The 15313-nt window shown below is 56.1% G+C and overlaps 1 protein-coding gene across 1 annotated transcript in view; it reads left to right on the plus strand.

Annotated features, from left to right (window-relative positions):
* The window catches only part of SH3BP4 (SH3 domain binding protein 4), an 83401-nt gene extending 70119 nt beyond the window's left edge, over positions 1-13282 (plus strand). Inside the window, exons 4-6 of the mRNA XM_059393771.1 lie at positions 603-2959; positions 10288-10476; positions 11205-13282. Of these exons, the coding sequence (XP_059249754.1) occupies positions 603-2959; positions 10288-10476; positions 11205-11429 (2771 nt within the window). The 3' untranslated portion in view covers positions 11430-13282. The remainder of the gene's footprint in view (positions 1-602; positions 2960-10287; positions 10477-11204) is intronic.
* Positions 13283-15313: the final 2031 nt, after the last annotated feature.

Here is a 15313-nt window from a genome sequence, read left to right on the forward strand (position 1 = left end):
GGACTTAGTCCTCTCCGATGGAACTTTCCGCAGCCTCTGGACATAGTCTTTCGTGTATGAGAGGGAGAGAAGACGCTTCGGTATTTGATTAACCCTTAGTGTTCAAAGACACACACCCCTGGTTGAGATGACTGACTTCGGCCACTCCGACTGCTGTTGACCTCCGTAACCTGCATCATTGAATGGTGTGAACCAGAAGTTAGCTCGAGTCACTGTTCTAAGTGTCGGGGTTTTTCAGACTTCAGCTTTGGCTCAGAAATAACGTGATTGCCACGAGATATAAAACTGTTGTTTTTCCAGGTATGTGGGAGAGGCGGTTTCCACGTTGTCATTCTGAATGATCATTTAAAGGAGGCTGAAAGAGGCTGGCCTCAAAAGGCTTAGTTTGGTGGAGATGGGTTCAGCTTGTCAAGGAACCTTCTTCCACTCCGCTCACATGTTCTGTGTTGAAGGCAGAGGGTGTCACCCACTCAAAACACTGAGAGCTGCTTTGGAAGCTCTTCATTGCCCATCCCCGGCCACAGACAGTGGGTCACTCTGCTCAGTGCCCTGCATGCCTGTGGGCCTCGCCCTCACCACCTGTCTCTTTGTGTTTTACGCAGTGCCTTCTCCCAGTGCCTTGCTAGTAGACAATCCCACACCTTTTGGAAACGCAAAGGAAGTCATTGCAATCAAGGACTACTGCCCCACCAACTTCACCACGCTGAAGTTCTCCAAGGGGGACCACCTCTACGTCCTGGACACGTCCGGCGGGGAGTGGTGGTATGCTCACAACACCACGGAGATGGGCTACATCCCCTCCTCCTACGTGCAGCCCCTAAACTACCGGAACTCCACTCTGAGCGACAGCGGGGTGATCGACAATCTTCCAGACAGCCCAGACGAGGTGGCCAAGGAGCTAGACCTGCTCGGGGGGTGGACGGATGACAAGGGGTCCAGCAAAACCTATAGTAATAACCCTTTCTGGAACGGGGTCCAGACAAACCCGTTTCTGAACGGGAATGTGCCGGCGACGCCCGGTGTGGACGGGCTGACCCCCAGAAGCACCGTGGATCTGCTGCTTTTTGATCCAGGCGTGTCCTCGTTCACGGAGTCCAGCTCCGCCACCACCAACAGCACCGGGAACATCTTCGACGAGCTGCCAGCCGCGAACCGCGTCCAGGCAGAGGCGCCCAGCAAGCGGGACAACCCGTTCTTCAGGAGCAAGCGCTCCTACAGCCTCTCGGAGCTGTCGGTCCTGCAGGCCAAGTCGGATGCCCCTGACTCAGCAGGGTTCTTCACGGGCCTGAAGTCCCCGGCCCCAGAGCAGTTCCAGAGCCGGGAGGACTTCCGAGCCGCCTGGCTGAGCCACCGGAAGCTAGCCCGCTCCTGCCACGATCTGGACTTGCTGGGCCAGAGCCCTGGCTGGGGTCAGACCCAGGCGCTGGAGACAAGCATCGCCTGCAAGCTGGACAGCTCTGGGGGCGCCGTGCAGCTGCCCGACACCAACATCAGCATCCACGTGCCAGAAGGCCACGTGGCCCCTGGTGAGACGCAGCAGATCGCCATGAAAGCGCTGCTGGACCCTCCACTGGAGCTTAACAGTGACCGGTGCAGCAGCGTCAGCCCGGTGCTGGAGGTGAAGCTGAGCACCCTGGAGGTGAGAACCCACATCATCCTGGAGATGAAAGTGTCAGCCGAGGTGAAAAATGACATTTTCAGCAAAAGCACGGTGGGACTCCAGTGCCTACGGAGCGACTTGAAGGAAGGGCCCTATGTCCCCATCCCCCTCACCTACAGCTACGGGGACACGGTCCAGGTCCAGCTGGACAACCTGGAGCCCTGCATGTACCTGGCCATCGTTGCCCACGGCCCAAACATTCTCTACCCTTCCACGGTGTGGGACTTCATCAATAAAAAGATCACCGTGGGGCTCTATGGCCCCAAACACATTCACCCATCCTTCAAGACCGTGGTGACCCTTTTCGGGCATGACTGTGCCCCAAAGACGCTGATGGTCAGTGAGGTCACCCGCCAGGCCCCCTGCCCTGCCCCCGTGGCCCTGCAGCTCTGGGGTAAACACCAGTTCGTCCTGTCCAGGCCCCAGGACCTGCATGTCTGCATGTTTTCCAACATGACCAATTACGAGGTCAAGGGCAGTGAGCAGGCCAGAGTGGTCAGGGGATTCCAGATGAAGCTGGGCAAGGTGAGCCGCCTCATCTTCCCCGTCACCTGCCAGAACGCCAGCGAGCTGTCCGACTTCACCCTGCGGGTCCAGGTGAAAGGCGACCAGGAGGCCATCCTGACCCAGTTTTGCGTCCAGACCCCCCAGCCACCCCCTAAAAGTGCCATCAAGCCGTCCGGGCAGAGGCGGTTCCTCAAGAAGAACGAGGTCGGGAAAATCATCCTGTCCCCGTTTGCCGCCACCACCAAATACCCAACGTTTCAGGACCGCCCGGTGTCCAGCCTCAAGTTCGGCAAACTGCTCAAGACCGTGGTGCGGCAGAGCAAGAACCACTACCTGCTGGAGTACAAAAAGGGCGACGCCATCGCCCTGCTCAGCGAGGAGAAGATCCGGCTGAAGGGGCAGCTGTGGACCAAGGAGTGGTACATCGGCTATCACCAGGGCAAGGTCGGCCTGGTGCACGCCAAGAACGTGCTGGTGGTGGGCAGGGCCAGGCCGAGCCTTTTCTCGGGGCCCGAGCTGAGCACGTCGGTGCTGCTGGAGCAGATCCTGCGGCCCTGTAAGTTCCTCACCTACATCTACGCCTCCGTCAGGACCCTGCTCATGGAGAACATCAGCAGCTGGCGCTCCTTCGCCGACGCCCTGGGCTACGGGAACCTGCCGCTCACCTTCTTCTGCCGCGCGGAGCTGGACAGCGAGCCCGAGCGCGTGGCGTCGGTTCTGGAGAAGCTGAAGGAGGACTGTAACAACACAGAGAACAAAGACCGCAAATCCTTCCAGAAGGAGCTCATGATGGTAAGTTGCTCAGTGGGGAGCCTGGGGCCTGACCATCCGCTCTCAGCGCCTCTCCCTGCACACTGGGGCGTGGGTTTGGTGAATCACCCGGCCAGCATCCGGGCGCGTCTTCACTTTCCGGAACGCACAGGGCTTAAGTGTGCACGTGCACCTAGAGGGCATTTGGGGAGCCCCAGACAGCTCAAGAGCCACCACGGAGAGCACCGTTCAGGTGGCTTTCTGCTGGATTCACGAACTCCTTGAGGTCTCTGATGGACCCCTCAGGGCTTGGTGGAAGTGGGGGGCACAGGGAGACTCTCACTCCAGTTTGCCTCTGTTTTGATGTCTTGGGGAGAAGATCCGTGTTTCATCAGATTCCTACCAGGATCTAGGACTCTGACGCTTTCAGAACTGCCGCCCCAAAGTTTAGCTTTACTTTGATAAGTGTTTCCCTATCCTCGAGGTTTCCACGTTTCTTTCTGTCTCCTTTTTGTGTGTGTGAGTAGGGATTGAGGATGGCCTCTGTTTCTCCAGCACGGCTGGGAATTGCAATCCTGAGACTAGGAGAGGGTGAGGTTGGTGTCATACCACAGGACACGCCCAGGCCTCTAGCCAACGGGGAAAGCATTCGCTCAAGTCCCCCACAGCCTGGGCTCTGCCACCCTCTCCCAGCTGTGTGCTTCTCGTGTCCTGTCATAGAACACTGACCTGCAGAAGCTTGACGGTACCCTCTTGGCATCCCGCCTTGCATCTGGTGGATATTGTTTCCGTGGCAGAAGCATCCTCTGTCTCTTTCCCCATCTTCCCAACCTGTCCCTGGGGCTTCTTCCTGTGGAAATCCTGGTGATTCAGTCATTGGCGTTCCTTCCTTGCTCCCCCAGGCTCCACACCCTCTTTTTGCCTCCTGACTTTTTAAGAGGTGAGTCTCAGCACCTCAGAATTTCTGCCACCTGTATTCTCCCAACTGCCATGCGGCGAGAGCAGTTGTGGGAACGGATGAGCCAGGTATGCGTGTGTCTGAGCATGCCCCTGTTGCTGTCGGAATGCCACTGAGGTCCGTCCATGGCACATGCAGCTCTTGGCTGTCCTGGGAGCCAGGAGCCAGAAGGGATACCGTCTCCTGCAGGCTGGGGAGAGGCAGGGCTGCATCCCCACCCACTCCCTGCGGGAGGCCCCTCCCCTAGCAGGCCCCCAAGCTATGGCAAGCCCAGCAAGGCTGGTGTCCTGTTGGATGGACCCGGCTCAGTGGATAGGGGTGCACATCCCTCTCCAGGCCCTCGAACTGCGGTTCGCTGTAGATTATAAAATCGGGTGCTTTCATGAACGTAAACAACACTGATGGCTCCTTCATTACAGTCTAAGACGCCCTCACCTCCAGTGGCCGGAGCTGGGGAAGGGGACAGTGGGAGCAGCCCTTCCCACCTGGGAAGGAGTGATGACAAGGGAGGCCCTTTGCTTACCACGTTCCCTCATCTCCTTCCAGGTCTTTCCAGACTTAAGTGGTGGCTCTTTCTCTTCCATGTGGGGCCCTTCTCTGACAGCACATGATTGCGGGCCATCCCTGGGTTCCTGTCCTGAGGCATGGGGGTCTCTCCGGGGCCTAGTCGGGTCTGCTGGGAGGTTGGCAGTGTTTTCCCTCGTTCATCTCCTGGACTAAATCCGTCACCGTCCTGAGATCGGGTAGATTAGAATGTTGGCTGAACGTCTAGAAATCACAGGCCGATTTGTCCCCGTGTGTTTCAGTTTCCATTTCTTGCCACACTCGAGTCTCTGAACAGTGGCTTCCTGCAGCCTCGGGGGGGTCCACCAGCCCTGCAGCTGTCACGGCCCCTCGTGTGGTGACACGGTTTTCTGTTAAGGTGGGACTCCCTGGTCTGGAAAGAGTGAACCCACGGGAAGGGGTGAAGGTTTGGGATCGTAGGTTTGCAGGGAGATGGGAAGAGAGAACAACATCGTTCTGTCCTCCCGCCATCTGAGGGGGGGTCGGGCTTGGGCCCATGCTGCTCCCTTGGCCCGGAACTCTTCCCCGCAGACCCTGGACAGAGCTCTTCACATCCCCCGGTGCCAGCCCACAGGTCATGCCCTCAGACCTTTTCCGTGCTCTGCTTCATCGGTCCAGATCACTGTCTGCACTGAGTTTTCCCCAGTCCCAGGTGGCCTTGTTGCCTCGAGTTCGTGTTCTTGCTCTTGACCTCATCAGATAGAAACACCGCTCAGGTTCTCGGGCCCCGACCTGCGCCGCGTCCTGCGGTCAGACCGTGCTTCTGCTCTGGTTCTCCGGGCGCCTTCCCTCCTGCCATCGTTGCTTGGCCTTGAGGGGCGTCTTGCACAAGCCCGTGGACTCCCAGTGTGCTCCTGCCTGCCCTTTCCCACCCAGCCTGTGCAACCACTGCCAGGGGATGCTGCCCCCGCCCCGTCCCCTTGCCTTGTGGTGGAAGCCGCGACCATCCGTGCCAGAGGACGGCCACCCCACCGACCATGCCCCCAGGCCGGACTGAATGCGGCGGGGAGGGAAGGGGCGATGCGGGGCTGCTGCAGGGAGTGGGCAAGACTGGCACTGAACGAGGCAAGTAGCCAGGGTGGACGGAGCCCCTGGGGACCTCTGCCAGTAGGACTTGTGGTGGCGGGTTGGGGAGAGGTCAGGAAGGGGTCCTCAAGGATCACTGAGTAGAAGGTAAGTGGTGGAAGCTTCTGACACAGAGCAAGGAGGCGCCACCACAGACAGCGGTGCAGGTGTTTCCCAGCTGCCTCCTGTGTGCGCAGGGGCAACACCGGCTGCTGGGCTTTCTAAGGGCAGGGGTCCTTAACGTGAGCGAGGCGTGGAGTGATGAGCACGAGGACGGGACACGCTTGCTGGGAGCCCCCTGTGTAGACCAGGGAAAGGTGAGCAGGCCCGAGGGTGGGGGCTTGTACTGGTGCAAAAGCCCACTCGCCGAGGTGGGGGGCCGCCAGGTTGAAGGCACAGCATGAGCAGGATCAGGGTCCTGGAGAGCAGAGATGGGGGCAGACCAGAGACCACACAGTGATCCTGGAGGGATGGTATGTGGGGTGTGGGGCCACCCGCACCGGATCGCACTCGAGCTTTGCTCTGTAGGCACAGAGAGGGGTACCGTGTTTGGGGGAAGAGAAGGGGAGCCAAGCTGGATCCAGGCGTGTCCCTGTGCCTTGCCACACCCCACACCCCCTGAGCCCCTCAGAAGCCGCTACCCATCCTGCCGGGAACCCCGCTCCAAATGTCATTCCTGCAGAATATCAGGAGGGCACCTGGGGCGGAGGACCCCGTTTTCTAGATACTCGTTTCTAGATCTACGTGTGTTCAGGAGACGAATTGGCAGCTCCTTTTTATCAGTGGTGAGAGGTGCGCCCAGATCCGAGGACTGCCTGGCGGGGCCGCCCTTCCAGGTTGGTGCGGAGATTGCCTGGGCCGCTCAGCCTCCAGTCCGCTGCTCACCTTTGCAGCCATCAGAGGGGCGCCTCCTGCAATCAGGCCTTCCGTTTCTGGCTGCAGTGCGCGCTTTCCCTGCTTCCAGGCTGGTTGGCCCCGGGGCCCATGGCCACTCTTGCATGGCGTCATCGGTGAGAAGCGGTGTTTTCTTGCCGCGGGCCCGGCGGTGTGGCCCTTAAGAGCTTCAGGGGCCTGTGTTTGCACAGCTGTCTGGGCTCATCCCGGGTTTTGTTTGGTCTTGAATGGAAAATGGTTTTGTCGCTGGGGAGTACACAGCTGGGAGTGACAGGAAGTGGGTGGCAGGTGCTGTTACTATGGCGTGGACTGTCCTGAGACCCCTCCTCCCATTTGCCAACCTTGGGCTCCCTGTTGGGACTTTTGTTTTCTTCGTGAAAGGGAGAAAGCAGAGCCTGTTCTTTGCTCTTGGCACGGTGAAGTTCTTGACCGCGTCTCCTGCTGCGTCTGGTGCCAAACACGTGCTTGTGTGTGTTTGTGCCGGGAACTGTGAGGGCACCGAAGGAAGGGCTGGGTGGGGAGGGAGCACTCAGGGGCGTGGGCGGGCCTGCCGAGGGGGCGGTGGCCGGCGCTCAGGGCTGGGGCTGGAGTCGCGCTGGGCTTCTGAGTCCGGGGGCAGACTCTTTGGAGAAGGTTCTCTGAGAAAGAGAAGGTTCCTCTAAGACATACATCAAGGGAAGGGTAGCTGTTTCCAGGAGCGGAATAAAGCCCAAGCTGATGGAAATGAGGGGTGAACTGGAAGATTCCGGAGGTGGGGTGGGGCTGGAGAGGACAGTCTGGAGTGATTCTCCGAGAGTCCGGCAAAAAACCCCTGATCCCCCCAGAAAGAGGGCCGTTAGTTAACCACTGCGCCTATAGGGGGTTCCTGGGGTTCTTCTCATGTTTGCATGTCTTGGGAACAGAAGCATGGGTGGGGTGACCATACAGCAAAACCGAAAGGATACCTCATTGTCTTTTCATAAGAGTAATTCCTAAAACGGGGCCTAGCAGACTGGCTCCTGGCCACCTGCTTTCGTAAGTGAGGTCACACCGGACTGAGCCGTGCCTGCTGCTTCCCACACCATTCGTGCTGCTTCAGCCCCACACCGGCCAATGCAGGGGCTTGTGACAAAGACGGCAGGGCCCGCAGAGCCGAAACCTCTGCCCTGTCTAGCGCTGGGTCGAACAGGTTTGGTCACCTGGCTCAAATTCCCGTTCGCTCCGATCAGATTGCTGCCAGGGTCAGCCTCGTTTCGAATGGGATTTTCTGGGATTACCTGTGGGCATTGGTGTGTGTGTGTGAATTGAAGAGGAAGCTACAGGGAAAGGAGCCCGAGCCTCCTGCTGGAAGCTTTCCACTGCTAGGACCCGGCAGCACCCACAGTATGCCCTTAAAAAAATGCCTAAATGCCTCCTGGGTGGTGGTGTGGCCACTCCGGGGCCGTCGAAACCCGCGCCAGCTCATCCAAGTGTGAGCAGAGCAGAAATTCGTAAACGAAGGCGCCTCCGTCCGCGTTCGTCCTGCTGCTCACGTGGAGCCCCGGTCCTCGCCCGTGGCCCGGGCACAGAGCCATTGTCCTCACTCCCGCCAGGGGCGACCCCAGTCGGAAGCGTGACTCTGGTGCGTTCTGTTTCCTAGAAAAGGAGGCCACCTCCAGAGCTGGGAAGCCATGGGCAAAAGCCAAGTGCAGATGCGGAGGGACTGACTGTCTGCTCTGTCGGGGAGGTGACCTGCCCGCCTCAGTGCCTTTGGGGCTCCAGACTCCCCACACGGCAACAATTTAAATCCAGGGTCCGACCAGGGTATCGCACGTCCCCCTGCCGCACACGGGGACGTGCGTGTGTTTAGATCCTCTGAAGCACGGATCTACTAAACATCGATTTTTTTTCTTTTTAAACAACATCACTTGAATGCCTCAAAATTCAGAAAAAAGGGGACCCCTTTCTGAAATACATAGAGCTGAGAAGTCCCATAGTCCAGGCCCGTGTTTTCTTTGGTTCCGTCCTGACGTTGAGGAGTGAGTGAGTGCCCGCAGAATTTGGGAAAAGGCCTGCCTCCACCTCTGTCCCCTCAGGGACCCTGGACAGGCCACCTGCAGGTGTTGGGCCTCTCCGTTGCTCCCTCAGCTTTGTCTGCAGACTGGGGTCAGCCTGGCGCCTGCCTGACAGGGGTTCTGAGGAGTGGATGAGGCCCTGCCCGGCTCATCGTAGGAGCTCGGTCCTCTTGGCTTATTCCAGAACACAACAGAACCAACCCAAACAGGACCACGGGACCCTCACGCCCACCCCCCACCTCCTGCCCAACGCAGTTCCAGCTAGCCGCCACCAGAGGGACCTGCTGCAAACGGCAGAGGTTCCCCGGGCTGGGGCATGCGGCTCCTGCATTCCACCAGAATGCATTGCCAGAAAAGTCACCATTCCTCCATCTTGCTAAGCTCCCCCAAGATCAACATGAAACATAGATGGGGATATTCCGTCTCCGTCAGAGACTCAGCAGACGGTAGCTGCGCTCAGTCAGGGCCGCTCACCATCTTCGCAGGCCAGCAGGCAAAGTTCTCACAGGGTCTGTGTGTCCGGCTCAGTCAGGAAGGGGCTGCTGGGCCGGGTGTTCCCAGCATGTGCTCTTGGAGTCTTGGAGCGACAACGGCAGGTCCCCAGACAGAGCCCAGAAGGACCACCAGGTGACTTGTTCTGCTTCTAGCCTCTCCAGGCTGAGGCTGACCTGTCTGAGGGCCTGAGAAACTGTCTCCCCGGGGGCCTCTGAGGCCCTTCTGCACCTCACGGTGGGTGGACCCGGGGGCCTGCTGGTTTGGTTTTGTTTCTTTAAGACCCCTGCCTGGTGTCTCGCAGAAGACATTGGACTGTTGAGCTCTGCTTTGGAAGCTTGCATGATCCGGCCCCTTTCCTGGGGGGGGGGGGGGGGGGGCGAGCATGGGGACCCAGTGGGGATTTGGGCCGGGCTCCGTCCCCTTGCCTCCTTCCTTCCCAGGGTGGCGGGCGTTTGTTTATTTCCCTCCGGATTCTCGCCACAGTTGGTGACTCCTGTCCTGAAGACACACTAGAAAGTTCTTCCAACTTTGGCCAAGGGAGCAATCCTCTTGGTTGCAGAAAGGGTTCTGATGGTGGTCCCTCAGGTTTAGCCTCCAGCCCTCTCCATTCTCCTCACCCTCCTCCCACCCTTCCACCTGGGGTCTTCACTTTGTCACTAAAACCTGACAGCCCAGATGCCTGTGTCCAGCTGGTGCCCGAAGCACGTTCCCCCAGCCTAGCTCCTGGTCCGGTCCCCTGAGCCCCAGGTGTCCGGTCCATCTCAGGGAAGCATCACTGTGCCCAGCTGATCCGAGGGAGCGGAAACAGGGCCAGCAGCCCGCATCCGCCCTCGCCCCATGGGTCAGCATCCTGGGGCTGCTGAGACAACGCGTCACAGACAGGGTGGCCCAGGACAACAGAGACGTGTTCTCTCCCGGTGCTCGGGGTGTTGGCAGGCCTGCTTCCTCCTGGAGCTCAGAGGGACTGTCTGGTCCAGACCTCGCTTTTGGCTCCCAGTTGCTGTGACAGTCCTCCGTCCTTACGCATCTCTGTCTGTCTCCTTATAAAGACAACCAGTCATTGGACGAGGGCTGCCCTAATCCACCGTAACCTGGTGTTAACGAGTGGCAGCCACAAAGACCGTGTTTCCGAACACAGTCTGAGTCTCCAGGTGGATGTGACTTTGCAGGGAGAGTGCTGGCAAACCCAGTCCACCCTGCAAAACTCATTGCTTTCCTTCCATCCTGTGGGTGTCGGCCATGCCTGAGTTCAGGGGGCACTTTCTAGGTCCTAGAACCTTCGGGAGAAAGAGCCCATTGCCCTCGCTTGAAACTGGAGCCTGCCCTCTGACCTGCCCCGTGCCCTGCTCCTTCCTCCGCAGGCCTTACTGAAAATGGACTGCCAGGGCCTGGTGGTCAGACTCATCCAGGACTTCGTGCTCCTGACCACGGCGGTCGAGGTGGCGCAGCGCTGGAGGGAGCTGGCCGAGAAGCTCGCCAAGGTGTCCAAGCAGCAGATGGACGCGTACGAGTCTCCGCACCGGGACAGGAACGGGGTCGTGGATAGCGAGGTGAGCCTGGGCGAGGAGATGCACTCAGCTCTGTCTGCTGGACAGCATGTGGACGGGGACGAGTGAGTGGACGTGAGAAGGGGAGGCTCTCCCTGAGCGGGGTGAGTGTCCTCTTTCCCTGGACTTGGCTGCGCGTCCCGATCTTCAGGGACCTTCCGTCAGACGGAGCAGCACATGAACGGAGCCCTTTGTGGCCACCTCTGCCTGGTCTCTGGCCAGGTCTGTGTTGGCTAAACACCTGGTATGTTGTGAAACTTGGGTTCCTGCTCACAGGTTCTTTGTAGTCTCACTTGGTGGCGGAGGTTGCTTTAAGCTTCTGGAAAGGGGTCAGGCCAGGAGACGTAGGAAGGAGGAAATCCCAGAACAAGGGTGTCCTTTACTCACACAGTGAATTTCTAAAGAAATGGCCCACCTGGAAAGTGCTGCAGGGATCAAGGAGAGAGTCCTTCCTGCCTCCTCAGATGCCCTTTGCTACGTACCTGCTCTTGCACAAAACACCTTCCCTCGGAAATGTGCTGGCTCTGGACAGGGTCTGTTCCTCCTGTTTCTCTGGGTTTGTCCCTCGCTCCAAGGAGAAACATAAGTAATGAGCAAAGGAACTGCTTAATAGGATCAAATAATAATAGGATGAAATAATAGGATTGAAGAATAGGGTCAAATCTCTTACTGTCCACCATCTTCTCTCCCCCCTCCCTTCTTTTATCTTGGACGACTCCACCACCATCCAGGCCATGTGGAAACCCGCCTATGACTTTTTATTAACCTGGAGCCACCAGATCGGGGACAGCTACCGGGACGTCATCCAGGAGCTCCACATAGGTCTGGACAAGATGAAAAACCCCATCACCAAGCGCTGGAAACACCTCACTGGGACTCTGATCCTGGTGAACTCCCTGGACATTCTGAGAGCAGCTGCCTTCAGTCCCGTGGACCACGATGACTTTGTGATTTGAGTGGGTTCCCTCACACCCACCGCTGCTCTGGGCACTGCACCGTCAGTCTGTCCTGGATGCCCACGCCCGTCACATGGAGCGGGGGAGGGAGGAAGGGCCAGCTGCTCAGACGCCTCTGGGGTCCCTCTAGGGCTGGGCCCACACCCAAGGACCAAGCACACAGCAATGCTCCACCGCCCTCCTCCATCGCTGGTGGGGGCCGGGAGGGGGGGCCTAAGGGAATTTCTACTGCAGGTCATTGCCAATCACATAGCTTTCTACTTGTTAGGTGTAAATTTAAATTGAAAACTCCTTTTTTTAAAGTTTAGGGGGAGGCAGTTGAGAAAGGTGGTATCTCATTTTTTTAAAGGACCATAAAGGTTTAAAAAAAAAAAACAACCTTAATAGGAGAGGATGCTGTTGAGGTTTTTATGTTCTATAAAGACCTTTTTAAATTATGTCACAGATGTATATATGTATTTAAAGGTCACTGGGGACATTTGTGATTCCCAGCCACACTTAGCACCCGGAGAGACGCTTGTTCAAGTGTTGGACCCCTTTTGCTCTCTACTTGTAAAAAAGGGTAAATCAAATAGGAACGTGGTTTTCAGTTGATGAGTCCGGCGCTTGCCCATCCTTTCCAAGAGTGTCCTAGGTCCTGCTGTCCCCTCTCGACTTGATTCTCTTCTGTCTCTTTGCCTCGTGTTACAGGAAATGATCAGTAGACCTTCTTCGAGCTTTAGTGGGCCAGCAGGTACCCATGAGATGAGAAGGCAGCTGGGAGCTGGTGTTCGTCCTGGCCCCCACCTGTGTGCAGTCCTTCAAGAGAATGGTGCCATTGGCCGTGCGGGGGTTCCCGCAGCCGTTGGGCCCCACAGCCATCAGCCACCGCTGTCCTGTTTCTCCTTGGGGGCGGGAGAGGGAAGCCCTGCGCCAGCGTGTGCACAGAGGGGCCGGCTGCCACTAGCCAACTCCACTTCATTCATTACAAAGTCAGCCCCTGTTCCTTCCTGGCATACCCCTGTGGCCTAGGAAATAACATAGGGGACACCGACTTTTTTCTGTCCAAGAGAAAGATGAATAGGCTCCAAGCAGGATGAACGTTTTCCAGAAAGGAAACTGTTTCCCACCGAAAGTCGGGGACTCAGAGCGTTGCACTGATGCCCTTTACCGCTGCCGATCTCTGTGATTGTACATGGGCACACAGTGCTGGGCTCTGCCATCCTGCTGTGCTGGTGGCAGCTTGGGAGGGGGGGATGGGGCAGGACGGAGGAACTACCTGGCAGATGGAGAGGGATGATTCCGGGTATGTACTAGGACACGCAGCCTGCTTGTGTGGCTTGGTGGTGGGCCACTTGGGATTCCTGGACCTCATTCTCTCTATCTGCTGTCTTGAGATGTGTTATGTTAATTACCTAGTGTAATCAGTGGGTGATCCCTATTGGGCTGAAACATTCTTATGTATCTGCTGATTCAGATCCTGAAGATCATCTGGCTAGGAACACACAGAAAAACACTATGTTTCTTAATGCTGCAAGAACCAGGACACGCGATTCCCCAATCATCCCACGAAGTCACCGTAAACTCCGCTTCTCTCTCCCACCATCATTCTTTCAGAGGTATCTCTCGCCTTCTCCCCAAAGAAGAAGCAAAACCAGTCGCACCTTAAACCATGGATATTTTTCCTCAGGGGCTTTAAATAGTTTCCTATGCAACATGTCTTGTAGCACAAAAATTAAATTCTACAAAAGTTGCAGTAAATTTTATTTGGATATTTTAACCTATTGTGTGTGTGTGTGTGTGTGTGTGTGTGTGCGCGTGTTTTTCTGTACACAACCAAACTTTAAATAAAACAATAAAACCTTGTGGAACCATCTGTGCATAACGGCTCCTTCCCAAAGAGCCATCCCTCGAGGACAGTATGACCGTTGGTTTAGCAGATAACTTATATTTTTACCGAATATTCTGTAGTCTGGTCCAGGAAGCTTAGTTAAAATCTCTAGTTCTCCAGACGCCTGGGTGACTCAGTCAATTAAGCACCCAACTCTTGACTTTAGCTCAGGCCTAGGTCTACCTCACAGTCATGAGTTCAGGCCCGGTGTGGGCTCCCTGCTGGGCATGGACCCTACTTAAAATTAAAAAGAAGAAAAAAAAATCTCCAGTTCATTATTAATGTTAATTCTGATATTCAAAGTAATAGTCATTTGCGTATAAAATTATGGTGTTGGCAGGTGTTTTTAAAGACCAAATATTCAGGAAAAGGATTTGGTTAAAAATTTTTTTTTTTCCTGAGAAGAAGACATTTTGTCCATAATAAATTCCTGCCTCGGTCCTCACTTGACTGTCATACAGTCATGTCACATGGGACCGGAGCCAAATCGCTTGTGATCACCAAGCTCCCCACACCCTCTATCACCTGTTTTGGCAGCCAAGCCCAGGCTCGGTCCTAGGACAGCCTTCCCCGCGAGTTGTCACCAGATCCCAGCACCCTGTAGTCTCCCGTGCATTTCTACTGCCACAACGGGACCTCAGTCTTTGCCTTCTCTCCCTTTGCTCTCCTTACTACTCACTACTCAACACCCTCCCCGCCACCTGGCCACTCTGCTCCTGCTTCCTGCTGTATGGTCTGCTCCTGGCTCATGCTCAGGCTTGGCTGCGCCTCCCGAGAACGTTCAGCAGTAGAGCTGCTCCCTGGACCATCCCCACAGTCCTACCTCCTTGCCTTTGAGCTGTTCCCCCACGCTAGAACACCTCTCCTTCATCAGCCACACTGAGCTCCTTGAGGTCATTGAGCGTCTGAACGCGTTACTGAACCCCCAGAGCCTGGTGCCACGAACGTATTGTGGGAGGGAATTGACTGTGACTGATAGAAACGGTCCTTCAACGCAGATAGCTTGGTTATCGGGGGTCCTAGGGGAGGCTTCGTACTGGGTTTACAACCAGTGTAAGACCTATTTGGCCAGCGAGGAGAGCATTGGACTCAGCAGTTTGTGAAATGTTCGAAGGGGGAGAACATGGCAGGGATGGAACTCAAGTGTACACCAAAAGCAATTAATTTACCTAACAGTTCATTTCTGGCCATGAGGGAAATGCTGTCAGTTTGGTCCATGATTTATGCTATAATAAAATTCAATTTTATGTAAAATAGATTGAAATGGCATCATCTGAAACAGTAACCTGAATTCAGGGGAAAAAAGAGTGTCGCCAAGTGCCCAGGCTTTGTATCACACCTGCGGTCTCTGAAAGGTTTGCTCCAATTCATCTTCGTGATGACCTTGTTTTCAAAGAGGAGGGAAGCAGCTGGGAGTGGGGGGAGCAGCAAACAGGCCCAGCTGGTGCAGTGGCCAGTGCAAGCTCCATCCACCCCCAGCTGTGTACTCCCGCCGCATCAGCAAAGAGAAACCCAACAGCACACAGGCCATTGTCTGAGAAGCAGGTGCCTAGGAGCGAGCGGGCAGTGCCACCGACCGCTGTGCTCTGGGGGGACCAGGGGACCAGCCAGCAGGGTTGTTCCTCCACCCCTCACAGACCTCTGCTGGAACATGTGTGCGCAGTACACATTTTACAATCTTAAAATTTCATGTCCATTTCCCTAACACCTCAAGTATTTAAAATATTTGCACTTAGTCCAAATTATTCCTTTCTTAAGAATTTCAGCTTTATTGAAGTGTACTTGAAATAGAAGCAAACATCTTCCACTTTGAAGACCCAGGCATTTCCAGCAAAGAGTTCGTTCTAGGTTGTGTTGCACAGTACTATAAATGGGCGTCACTACAGAACTGTATTGAACTACTTTAAAGGGTAAAGACTATAGACTTTCACTATGTGTTTTTTGCCGCAATTTTTTTTTTTTTAAGTGAAGGAAGAGTCCGGTTGCCCACAAGCCCAGCTTGGTTATGGAAATC

Source organism: Mustela nigripes, chromosome 3, assembly GCF_022355385.1.
Source record: "Mustela nigripes isolate SB6536 chromosome 3, MUSNIG.SB6536, whole genome shotgun sequence".
Lineage (NCBI taxonomy): Eukaryota > Metazoa > Chordata > Mammalia > Carnivora > Mustelidae > Mustela > Mustela nigripes.